At 42.2% G+C, this 12790-nt stretch overlaps 1 protein-coding gene across 2 annotated transcripts; it reads right to left on the bottom strand.

Annotated features, from left to right (window-relative positions):
* Positions 1-1188: 1188 nt before the first annotated feature.
* On the bottom strand, positions 1189-12077 carry NOPCHAP1 (NOP protein chaperone 1). 2 transcript variants are annotated; one of them, XM_033427575.2, is made up of 5 exons: positions 11900-12077; positions 10192-10278; positions 7984-8120; positions 5879-6128; positions 1189-4494 (listed from the first exon to the last, which is right to left on the bottom strand). In XM_033427575.2, exons 1-4 carry the CDS (start codon positions 12012-12014, stop codon positions 5895-5897), a joined length of 573 nt encoding a protein of 190 aa, XP_033283466.1. In that variant the 5' UTR covers positions 12015-12077; the 3' UTR covers positions 1189-4494; positions 5879-5894. The 2 variants fall into 2 exon arrangements, with proteins under 2 accessions (XP_033283466.1, XP_012388371.1); XM_012532917.3 differs by having other exon boundaries at positions 1644-6128.
* Positions 12078-12790: the final 713 nt, after the last annotated feature.

The following is a 12790-nucleotide window of genomic DNA, read 5'->3' as shown; positions in this document are numbered from 1 at the left end:
AATTTAATTAATTTATTGATTTATTTTTGGCTGCGTTGGGTCTTCGTTGCTGCACGCGGGCTTTCTCTAGTTGCGGTGAGCTGGGACTACTCTTTGTTGTGGTGTGCGCGGGCTTCTCATTGCAGTGGCTTCTCTCTTGTTGAGGAGAACCGGCTCTAGGCGCACGGGCTTCAGTAGTTGTGGCATGCAGGCTTCAGTAGTTGTGGCTCGCAGGCTCTAGAGCGCAGGCTCAGTAGTTGTGGCACACGGGCTTCGTTGCTCCGCGGCATGTGGGATCTTCCCGGACCAGGGCTCGAACCCGTGTCCCCTGCACTGGCAGGCAGATTGTGAACCACTGCGCCACCAGGGAAGCCATGTGCATTATTCTTACAGCATCATAATACCTCACACTTACCAAACACTGTTCTAAGCATATGATGAGTATTAACTCATTAATTTCTTACTGAAACCTCATAAGGGAGATACTCTTATCCCCGTTTTACAGATGGAAAGTGGCTGGGCTGGGATCGATCCAGCTTCAGAGCCCATGCTTGTGGCATAGTGACTGGTAGGCCCACAATGGCAGGACGTGGCTGACTGAACTTAAAAGTTGGCTCCACCAGTTACCTATTGTAAGGCTTTAAAAAAATTTGCTTAGTGTCTCCCTTCCACTTTTTTTTTTCTTAAATCTGTGAAGTAGGTACAAGAGAATATCTCATAAGATGGTGGCCTTTTTTTTTTTTTTAACGAAAAGGAAATTTATTGTGTCACAAAACAAGAAATCCAGTGATAGTCTGGTCTACAGTTATTTGATGCAGTAATTCAGTGATGTTCCTTGCTTCTCTTTGCTATCCTTGACGTGCCGACTGTACCCTCAAGAGCTGGCTCCATTTATGGCCACTAGGCCAGAGTTCCAGGAATCATATCCAGTCACAAGATATCCATGTTCCAAAAGAAAGCAGCCATCCTTTCATGTACCTCTTTTTTAGAATGAGAAATCTTCTTTCCAAAAGCCTACTAACAAGACTTGGCTTGTGCCTCTTTGGGAAGGTTGTCACATGCCCATCCCCAAGCCAATCACTGGCAAGGATCTTCCATGAACATATGGTGAGGAATCAACCACAAAGATTCCACCATTAAACTTCTGGGAAAAGTCTACCAATCAAAAGATAGTAAACCTGTCTTTCTTTCCTCAGGACTGTGAACCACTGATGTTTAAGATGTATTACTTTATTGGCATCAAGAGGAAAAAAAAGTTTCACGAACATTTATCGTACATTCCGAGTGAAAGGCACCATGCCAGGCACTGAGGAAAATACAAATGGAAGACTCAACCTCTTTACTTGTCTTTCCTACCACAGTAGTGGACTCAGGCACAGGAATACGAGCTACTCTGCAAGGCAGTTTGTTTTATAAGTACCATATTTGATGCACAGTTAAAGTATTAGGAGAATAGATAGAGGAGATTCATTAAGAATATTTTTGCTTCAAAGACCATTACACCTAATTTTCTGATTTATGACTGTCAAAGAGCCATAGAAAGATAATACACAAGGTTGAAGAGAACATTTCATCAGCCTTAGCAGGAACAGAATTGTTCTCCAAATGGCGGCCATCACCTCACACCAAAGCATCAGGCAGAGAACCCACAGGGTCAGACCAACCAAAGCACAATGGTGATTTAATTTCCAAGAGACTGTAGAGCACACTGCTTACAAACAAAACAGCTTTTTAATTAAGGTATAACATACATAAAGTGCACCGATGTTAAATGTATAACTCGAGAAATTTTTGTGTGTGAGTGGCAGTAACTCTTAAACATAAAACATTCAGAATAGTGGCTGACACATAAAAAGGGCTCAGTTAAGTACTAGCTGTTGTTTGATCTGCCACTTTGAGAGGTAAAAAATACAACATTGGTTTCATTTGCATAAATTTGAGAAATGGGACCGAACATTTTTTTCCTGTGAATTACCTGTTCAAGTCCTAAGGCCTTTTCACTATTGAGATACTAGTCTTTTTTTTTTTTTACTAATTTGAAAGAGCCCATTATATAACACTCACTCTTGCCTTACAATGAAATTATTTTTCCCAATTTGTCCCTTGACTTTTAAATTTCTTTGCCACCCACTAGTTTTAAATATTTATGAATTTTATGCTTTCTTTTTTTTTTTTAAATAATTCTCCATTTTTTTTTCAATTTTATTTATTTTTTTTGGCTGCATTGGGTCTTCATTGCTGTGCACGGGCTTTCTCTAGTTAAGCTGAGTGGAGGGCTACTCTTTGTAGCAGTGCACAGGCTTCTCATTGCAGTGGCTTCTCTTGTTGTGGAGCACGGACTCTAAGCATACAGGTTTTAGTAGCTGCAGCGCGTGGGCTCAGTAGTTGTGGCTCACAGGCTTAGCTGCTCTGCAACATGTGGTAACTTCCTGGACCAGGGATTGAACCTGTGTCCCCTGCATTGGCAGACGGATTCTTAACCACTGTGCCACTAGGGAAGTCCCTACATTTTTTGGTTTGAGGGCCTGCACCATTTTACATTCCCACCAGCAATTCACAAGGATTCCAATTTCTCCACATCCTAGTCAACAGTTGCTATTTTCTGTTTTGTTTATTTTTATAATAGCCATCCCAATGGATGTGGTAGTATCTCATTGTGGTTTTTATTTGCATTTCTCTAATGTCAATGATATAAAAGCACATCTTTTCATGTGCTTATTGGACATTTGTATTTCTTCTCTGGAGAAATGTCTATTCAAGTCCTTTGCCCATTTTTAAACTGGGTTTTTTGATGAGTTGTGGGAGTTCTTTATATATTCTGGATGTTAACCCCTTATCAGAGATATGATTTACACGATATAAACATTCTTAAATGATACACTAATTTAAAAGGGGGTGGCGGGGTGGGATGAACTGGGAGATTGGGATTGACATATATACACTAATATGTATAAAATGGATAACTAATAAGAACCTGCCGTACAAAAAATAAACAAATAAAATAAAATTCAACAACAACCAAAAAAGGGCTAGAGGGGACTTACTTCCCTGGCGCTCCAGTGGTTAAGACTCTGCACTCCCAATGCAGGGGGCCTGGGTTCAATCCCTGGTTGGGGAACTAAGATCCCGCATGCCGCACAGTATAGCCATGTTCCAGACAAAGTCACCAGCCTTGTGGAAATTCCATTCTAGTTCATATTTCAGAGCCCCCGAAACTCCATGCTTTAGTTTAGTGGTATCATTCACTGGGAGGATGAAAACAGGGGATGATCTCTTTTTTTTTTTTTTTTTTTTTTAGAGGATGATCTGAAGAGGAAGAAATTGAGTTCCATTCACAGTCTAGTTCAGATGGCAGCCGAATGAATACTCAGTAATGGAAGACTTTAGGGAAACAGTTTCAAAAGCCAAATTGCAGAGGGCTGAAAAGTTAGGAGTTTAAGCAGATGGTATAGACTACTCTAAAGCAGCTTTGGGACAAATGACGGAAACAGATGGGATGGTTGGAGTGTGACAGAATGAGAGGTCTTGGTAGGTCAAGGGAAGTAATATGTTGCCATGAGAGTGTGGTGGAAGTATTCCCGGGATCCGGTGGGTAAAGTGAAGCCAAGAGGACCCAAGACCTAGACCAGTGATTCTCAAACTTGACTCTATGCGCTTTTCCTTTGTAATTTCAAGCTTTGATGTTCTGCTTTAAAAAAAAAAAAAAAAAAACTTTGCCCAACTATGTTATTAAATATTCACCTATATTTTAGTATGAAACTTATAATTTCTTTATATTTAAACCTTTAAGACATACATAATTTATCTTAGTATCCAACTCTGTTTAAAAACAGCCATCCCTGACTCTGTATATTAAATAATTCAACCATTTTACACTTACTTAAAACGACATCCCTATCACATATTAAATTTTTGTTTTTCCTTTTCCTCCTATGTCATAAGAATGTCCAGAGGAACTGAATTTAGTTGACTTCTTTAACTGTATAGAATACCTAGTTGTATTATAGGAGAAGGTCATGGCAGGAGAGAAATATAATTCTACACACTAGTATATATTTCTAGACTGACTAGTCTCTTTCACTGACCATCAGACTATTTCTACTAGGCTTTGTATTTCCGGTGAAGGTACACTTTCATATCCACATGGATACCATGGCTTCAAATGCCCTGTACATCCTCAATATACCTGTAAATTCATTTATCTACATCATTCGGTGCCTACTGTGTACCATGCACCAAGCTAAGGAGTGAACCAGACAAATGCAACTCTTCCCACAATGTGGCATAAGTATTATCTAGTAGAAGACAATCCTTAAATATTCACACCAATAATTCATCACACCTGTGTTTGGTGCTACAAAGTACAGCATAATACCCTTTGCAGCTGAGAAGTCTCCTTTCCAGATCTGTTCACTTCTGCATACTTTGAGTGCACAGCCAATTTCCAATTCCCAATGAAAAATACCAGAAGGAACTTGGAGAATTATCTTCAGAGTATTTACAAGATGTCGTAGGCTAATGAGAGGAGTAGGAGAAAACAGTTAAAACAAACCCCTATAATATTAGGCAACAAAGTCCCATCAGCTCAATGCGCTTGGAGACAGTCCTTTAAATTCTCAGGTCTATATCCTGAGCAAAGCCAGTCCCATGGCAGATGAGATCCCAAACAAGTTAAATAAGACCAAGAATGTGGCAGAAAGGCAACTCCAATGCAGGATCATTTTGTCTTTTGAAAGAGAAAACCTGTTACTACCTTTTTATGTACTGTGCCCTATTTTCCTGGGGTGTCCCTATTCTCTACAATTAATAGGTTTCAAAACTGTGGGCAACTGGGAGGAATAATTTTAATAGCTGAAACAAACAAAAAAATTCCTTTATGAGAAAAAGAAAAAACAAAACCAAAAAAACCACAAATTTTTCCAACCGGCAAATTCTACATGCATTGAGAGGCTACAGAGTCACTGACAGTGATTAAACCACAGAGCACCAGTTTTCCAGCACAAACTGGAAAGGATTTTTTTTAAATTAAAGTAGATATGTCTGAGGGCATCTAAATATAAGTAATTCTTTTCTTTGTAAAAAATTTCTCCCTCGGGGTGGGATAGGGAGCGTGGAAGGGAGACGCGAGAGGGAGGGGATATGGGTATATATGTATACATATAGCTGATTCACTTTGTTATAGAGCAGAAACTAATACAACATTGTGAAGAAACTATACTCCAATAAAGATGTTAAAAAGTTCCCCCTCACTGGACCCATTTTGATGGTAACAAATAAATGTGACTTTATAATAACCTAAAAAAAACCCCAACCTAGGTTGTTTTATCCAAGAGGCCAATTTTTTTTTTTTTTTTTTTTTTTTGCAGTACACGGGCCTCTCACTGTTGTGGCCTCTCCCGTTGCGGAGCACAGGCTCTGGACGCGCAGGCTCAGCGGCCAAGGCTCACGGGCCCAGCTGCTCCGCGCATGTGGGATCTTCCCAGACCAGGGCATGAACCTGTGTCCTCTGCCTCAGCAGGCGGACTCTCAACCACTGTGCCACCAGGGAAGCCCCAAGAGGCCAATTTAAAACAAAAACAAATGGGTAACTTGTATTTTTACTTTAAAATAAGTTTGAGATTTCTGAAGTCTATGCTGATGAAAGAAGATGCCAACAAATTCACTCATCACCATACATAAAGTTAAGCTTTCTAAACTAAATCTCTTTAGCATGAGATCAAAAACAGTCTGCTCTTAGAAGATGCCCAAATGCTATCTCTTCCAACTCTTTAAAAGCCAGCTTCTGTTTCTCCAAGAAGCAAAATACATTCAATACTGCAAAAAAGCACCACAGGTATCTGAAATGCAAAATAACCGGCAAGCCACATTCTTTTTCACAGAATTAGCAGGCATCTATCACCTGTTTCTCAGATTGTTTATTTCCCTGCTTCTTTTTTTTCACTGGCAGGATGGTCCAGAACCTCTATTTTGCCTTTTCCATCTTCTGAATGAGGAAGCTTAATGGTATCGATGGTAACTTCACCTTCAGAAGAGGTGCTATCATCTTCATCCTCAAATTCTGAACTGTCCTCTGAACAGTCTTGTGAATTCTCTTCTGAACTGTCCTCTTCTTTTGAATCAGACTGATTCATCTCAAACAAGGCCACATCCTGCAAAACACCACCATGTGGGAAATTTATTTCAGGGCAGTTCCCTAAAAAGTTACAGTAACAACTTTGGGAAGGGACCAACCTTTGGCCCAAGAGGCACGCAGGACAGAAAACATTCTTTTTTTTGGCTGTGCCACGTGGCTTGCAAGATCTTAGTTCCTTGACCAGGGCTCAAACCCAGGCCCTCAGCATTGAAAGCATGGGGCCCCAACCCCTGGACCGCCAGGGAATTCCCCTGGACAAGAAAAGTTCTTAATACAATATGGCACTATTATTCTTCCAGTTGCCAGAGTCCACCATAATGATTTATATTTACTGCAAGTCTAAAAAGTCCCCCACAACCGAATTCTATATATCCTGATTATATTCAACACAATTCACTCAACAAATATTAACAAGTATCAACATGAACCAGGTACCACACTAGTGGCTCAACAACAACAAAATCCTGGCCTTTGTGGAACTTATGTTTTTGAGGAGGAGTTGGCAAATCACGGCCTGCAGGGCAGACCCAGCCCACTGCCTGTTTTCGTGCAGCTCTGAGCTAAGAATGGTTTTTACACTTTTCAGTGGTAGAAAAAGCTAATCAAAAGAGTAATATTTCATGAAACATGAAAATTATATAAAATTCAAATTTCGGTGTCCATAAATAAAGCTTATAAAACTTGCCTATTCATTACATATCACCTGCAGCTGCTTAGACACCGAAATGGCAGAAATGAGTAGTCACAACAGACACAGTAGGGCCCACAAAGCCTAATGTATTCACTCTCTGGCTCCCAACAGAAAATGTTTGCTGACTTCTGTTCTAGTTGGGAAAGAAAGACAATAAACAATTACACAGAAAGCATAGTGTAGGGCAGTGAAAATTTAAAAAAATAAAAGCTAATAATAGAGCCACCGAGAAGGCCTCTCAAGGTGACAAGTGATGAGAGATGGAAGGAGTCAAGACGCAGGAATCTGGGGAGGGGCATTCTGCAAGGAGGGAAAAGGCCCGGAGCAAGGAGATGGAGACTGCAGTGCAGTCACTGAGGGTCCTTGGTGGGAGACAAGGTCAACAGAGAGCTGGAGGCAGGATCACACAGGCCCACGGAGGACTCTGAATTAATTAGAAACGTGACGGCAAGCCCCCTGGTTCCCAAACTGCAGGCCACACACACTGGGTGAAGAACAGACTCTGGGAAGAAAGGGTGGAAGCAGGAAGACTGGTTGGGAAATGACCGGGATAATCCAGAGGGGAGACCGTAATCACCTAGAAAAAGGGTGGTGGATGCCGTGTGGAAATGGCTGGATTTGGGATGTGTTCTGGAGGTAGAGCTGCCAGATCTGCTGATGAATCAGATATGATTCTCAACAATAGTGTCAGCGCTGTCCAGACACGAGTGTCATACAGGGAATTCCAGTGTAGAAATAAGATATGAGCCTAAATTGAGAGACAGTTTTCACGTGTGGCTTATGTGATCAGTTATTCTGTTATACACATCATTTACTTTTGCATTCTCAATGAATCAGACTATGATTACCTCTTTTGGGCCTTAGATGGGAAAATAAGAAAAAAATCCAGTTAGAACACTTAGTAAGTAAATGCTTCAAGATAACAAATGTACTATTTGACTTGAAAAAGGCCTTCCTATGATGCTGAATTACTAAATTCCTAAACTTCACCCAGGGAAGCTTACTGACCTATGAGATCCTTAATCATCAAATGACCGAGTATCTATGCAGTACTGGAAACATGAGCTGACTTTGAAAGAAGGAAAAAAACACGCAGAATTAATATTTTAAAGTTCTCTTTTTCAGGTGACGAGGCATACTGGTAATTTTACATTATGAAATGAAAACAAAGCGTAGTTACCATTTGTATAACTTTTCCGACAGTCTCGTCAATATTTTCGATATTGAAATGACCAGGTGGTGCAGCTGCCATTTCTTTCCTTAGCTTTTCGTTTGCCTGAGCCATCTGTGGGAGAAAGCTCTGTACTTGGTCCAATACTAAGGAGGGAAAATATAGTTTATCAATATTTATGTTAGTATTTGGCCAAACTTCAAATTTTTAAATCCAGAATTTCCTGTAAAAACACTTCTAAATTTGACAGGAATAACAATAATTATAATAAAATCTTTCAAGTTCCTTCCATTTTACAAACTCCCATCCTCTCCTGAATTCTTAAAACGGTAGGACTACACAATTCTGCAATTATTTCTCAATGTTTTGTGTTTCTCATATATGCCCAGGACTGGAAATTCCTAGAAGGCTGGCATTCCACAAACAGTAACTGAATAAGTCGGCAGCAGGACTTAATAGTTAAATGCACGAGGCTCCGAGGCTTTGGGGTCACGCCGACGATGATAATAGAACCCCAGTACCACCTCTTACTATCTGAGTTATCTTGGGCATGTTAATGAAGCAATGGCTGTTTTCACCTGCCCAACATCTGCTCCCCTTTCTTCTGATAATGTAACGATGACTTTCCTTTTAAGCTCTGTCACTCTTAGTCACTCTTGTCCCTACCCCATTCATGCCGACGTGTTCCACAACCTTGGCCACTATGATTTGGTTTAACGACACTGTGATCTGTCAGGCCAATCAGAGATCACCCTGGGACTCTGGCTGGAACTCTTGAGAGAAATATCCGTTCTTTCCAAGTAAATGACTAAGTGAGCTGCTGAATGTAAGCCTGGAGCTGCTGATAAACTGGCCCACCTGCCACCCGTCCTGGACGAGCTTGTTCTAGATGAAGTCAACACCTAGGAAAGCAGAACTAAGAGATACAGAGCAGAAGATCCCGGATGATGCCAAGCACCTGGATGCAGATGTACCTGAAATCACTGGGGTATTTTTCCCCAACAAAATGAGCCAACATCGTTTGGCTGAAGGCAATGTGAACTGGGTTTCAGTCATTTACAACCACAGAAGTCTAACTAATACGTTTAGTTTAATCAATCAAAACCTGTTTACTCACCTGTAAAACAGGGATGATAACTGAAAGGCACTATGGTAAGCACAGGGGAGTCAATAAACAAGGAATTTCTAATTTCTTTAGCTCTAAAAAGAGGCCCGGCACATAACTATGCAGATCATGGGCTCTCAGAACTCCTTAAGTCACTGATACAACCACAGAACAGCTGACTGAAATGTCCAGAGTACGGAAGAAGAGAAGAAAGTCGAGGTGAAGGTCAAGAAATGGCCTTTAATTGTGAAACAGGACGGCTGGAAGGATTCCAGATGGCATACCCAACTTGGAAAAGAGTTTGGCAATTTTTTCTTTATTAAAGAATACTTTTCATATGACCCACAAATTCCACTCACAGATATGTACCCCCCCCAAAATAAAAACCTATGTCCACACAAAAGCTTGGATTTGAACGGGGAGCCGCCATGCAGTCATTTTGGCTCTCGTAGATTTAGTGCATACTATAGTTAAGTTCCCCTCTCGGAATACTCATCATTTCTTAGTTTATAGACATGATAACTTCATGCATCATTTACATTGTTTTTACTACTCCTTGTCTTTCTTCTTTTTTTTTTTTTAAACATTCAGAGTGAATTACACAGCACCTGAGTATTACATGAATGCTACCTGAACAAAGTCTGAGTGGTCTATGAGCATGCAGTACAGCAATATGACACAGTAATTAATGAAGAGAACTAGCCCTGTTATGAGTAACATTTACTATTTAAGTAATTATGTCCAATTTAATGGGATCTGATAGTGTTTTCCCACACATGAATACTGAATTCGGGACTCAGTAACCTCTAGAAAAATTTCCCACGGAGAGTAACAATAATTGGTTTTGATTTCCAAAACTCCATCCCACAAGGATTTTTTCTGGGCAAGGTTACCCTCTTAAAGCAGGGGAATAATGTATTATCCCTGTGCACTGAATTCACAACATAATTCCCAAGTTAAGACTTGCTCGGCTTCACCCTCTGTGGTTTGATATCTGACAACAAAGGCAGGTACTGTCCCATCAAATAAGCGTTTAATTAGGCAGAATTTCACATCACAGAGGGTTCTTGAGAGAGAGAGAAAGGAAGAGAGAGAGAGGGAAGAGTACTTACGGGGACTCCTCTCTATTCGAACTGTTTGAAGAGTGGAATTCTTTCTGGAATTAGGCTTGGAGTTGATGAGCAACCTGTCCCATATACCTGCAAACACACACACTTCGTTTACTATAGCGTAAAGAAACAGGAGCCCATCAGCAAACTTTCCAAGACCACCCTCAAGCCCTCAGGTTTTGACCATTTGTTTCTCACTTCCCAACACATTTTTTAAAAAAAGAAGCACTCCAAGTTCCATTACAACATTTTAGTTCTGCACACAGATCTCCCCTTTCTTAAATCTGTCTCCTACATCTCTGCGTTACCCATGCCAGGTGATAAAAGAACACTGAACTGCACCTTTCTGGGTCAGAAACCCATCAATAACAAATGTGGGTCGGCAATGACAGAACACAAGAAGCGATACAAAGTACCATAAGGGTTAAGTGAAGCCAGAAATTGTTTACCAGCTGCATTATATCGGACAAATTCATGCTTTCTGAGCATGAATTTCTTCATATATAAATCATGCCTGCCAGATTAGTTCCCCCTCAGTAAAGATGTCCAACCTAGACAAAACGGCTCTTTAAACCTCCCCACTCCCAACTCCATCTATTCAGCCTTACATTCACAACTCCTCAAATCAACCCAACTTCTCCAGCTCATCAGAGCTCAGAGAACAGGACTTGTCTTTCAAAACCCAAGGCTTTGCGCACCGTGTTTCCAACACCTCGAAAATCTCTTCACTCTGGTGTAAAAATCCCGTTCACCCTCAGAGCAGCAGCTCAACATTCCTTGCTTACTACCTTAGACCTAGCAATTGGACTAGTGCAAAGAGCATGGGCTCTAGAGCCACGCTGACTGGATTCAAATCTCAACTTTGCCACTTCCCCGCCACACGATCTCCAGCAAGTTATCATCTGTATGATACACCAGGTCTCAGTTTCCTCATCTATAAATGGCGATAACAAAGCCTTCTACACAGGGTGGTTGTGAGGCTTAAATTAGTGAATTAATTCCTGGGTCAAAGCAGGCACTAAGAAAGCTTCGGCTATTATTATGACAACTTCTCTGGATGCTCTGGATTCTCATAGAATGTTTTCTTCAAAATAGTATTTAAGGAGAATATGCCCAAGACTTTTAGGTGTATTCTTCTTAGAAAAAAAAAAAGAAAAACAAATTCTATAGATACTACTACTTCTATTTTCCCAATGTAAAAACTGAGGCGTTGGGAATGTAAACAACTCTCCTAAAGTTCCATAGCGAATAACTCGTGGGGCTGGGATTCGAATCCTTGCTTTTTAATTCTCTATTATGGTGTCTGAAATCCTGTGCGGATTTCCTGTACCCGTCTTCCTCTAGAGAGAGGCACTAAGGGTGGCTCTGTGGGCATCTGCCGAGGAAGGGTGGTTAATACTCATTCGCTCCCCTTACCAGTCAACTGCTGGGACCCAGAGCCGACCATAAGGCCGTCCCCTTAGGGGAGGTGTCTTGCTGTGGCGCACACCAGTGGGCACTCACCGCGGTGCAGGATACAGGAACCACGCCCAGGCCCGAGGCCGGGTGCGCGCCCCCAGCCGCCCGGTCCCACACCGAGTCCTGCGGCCACCCCGGGGGTCCCTCGGTGGGGCCGGGCCTGGGCAGGGAGCCGACGACCGGTCCCCGGCTGCTCCGGCAGCGCACCCCTGCCGCACGTGCGCGCCCCACGCCGCCGCCACCCGCCCGTCACCTCCGCGGCCGCCGCTGCCCGCCGTCAGCAGCTCCCTGGACACCGAGACCCCGGAGCCGTCCCGGGAAAACGAGGAACAGCTCGCGTCGGGCTGGGATTCGCCGTGGGCCTCCATGCTGCTCGCCCGTCTTCAGAGCAGCCCCTCCAGGTCCGGATGCCGGAAAAAGGCTGGGGAAGGGGGCGGGGCCAGGACTACAATTAGAGGAAAGTCGGAGGGGCGGGGCGAGGGCGGGGCGAGGGTGGCCTGCGGCGAGGGCGGCCCCTAGCGGAGTGAGTAGGCCATTCCTATCGTGGGAAAAGGAAGGAGGAGGGTCTGGGGACCCTGTGATTGGATGAAAGAGCTGGCAAGCCTGGCTTTTTAGCTAAACCTGAAGAGCGCACGGTAGGGCTGCCTTCCTTTTCTTTTTTTTTTGTTTTTAATTGTGGTTAAAAAAAAAACACATAACACAGAATGTACCATCTTAACTGTTTTTAGGGGTACAGTTCAGAAGTGTTAACTCTACATTCTTATGTAACAGACATGTAGAATTTTTTGCAAAACTGAAACTCTATATCCACTGAGCAACCTCCCCATTTCTCCCTGACAATCACCATTTTTTATTTTATTTTATTATTTTTTTTTTTGCGGTACGCGGGCCTCTCACTGTTGTGGCCTCTCCCCTCTCAACCACAGCGGCACCAGGGAAACCCTGACAATCACCATTTTAACTTATGTTTCTATGAGTTTAACTATTTCAGATACTTCATATAAGTGGAATCATACAATATTTGTCTTTTCGCAACTGGCAGATTTCACTTAGTATAATGTTCTCAAAGTTTATCCACTCTGTGGCAAGTAATAGTATTCCCTTCTTTTTAAAGGCTGAATAGGGGCTTCCCTGGTGGCGCAGT

This window comes from Orcinus orca, chromosome 11, assembly GCF_937001465.1.
Source record: "Orcinus orca chromosome 11, mOrcOrc1.1, whole genome shotgun sequence".
Classification (NCBI taxonomy): Eukaryota; Metazoa; Chordata; class Mammalia; order Artiodactyla; family Delphinidae; genus Orcinus; species Orcinus orca.
The sequence above is the reverse complement of the archived record's forward strand: the minus strand, read 5'-3'. Positions and strand labels throughout refer to the sequence as shown.

Bases quoted from the DNA above. Each gene is read 5' to 3' on its own strand.
- NOPCHAP1 (XM_033427575.2), bottom strand. From the start codon at position 12,014: ATGGAGGCCCACGGCGAATCCCAGCCCGACGCGAGCTGTTCCTCGTTT. The intron at 10,279-11,899 runs GTGACGGGCGGG...GTGTGTTTGCAG, and splicing joins GGGCAGCGGCGGCCGCGGAG to GTATATGGGACAGGTTGCTC. The intron at 6,129-7,983 runs GTAACTACGCTT...GGTGTTTTGCAG, and splicing joins TCGGAAAAGTTATACAAATG to GATGTGGCCTTGTTTGAGAT.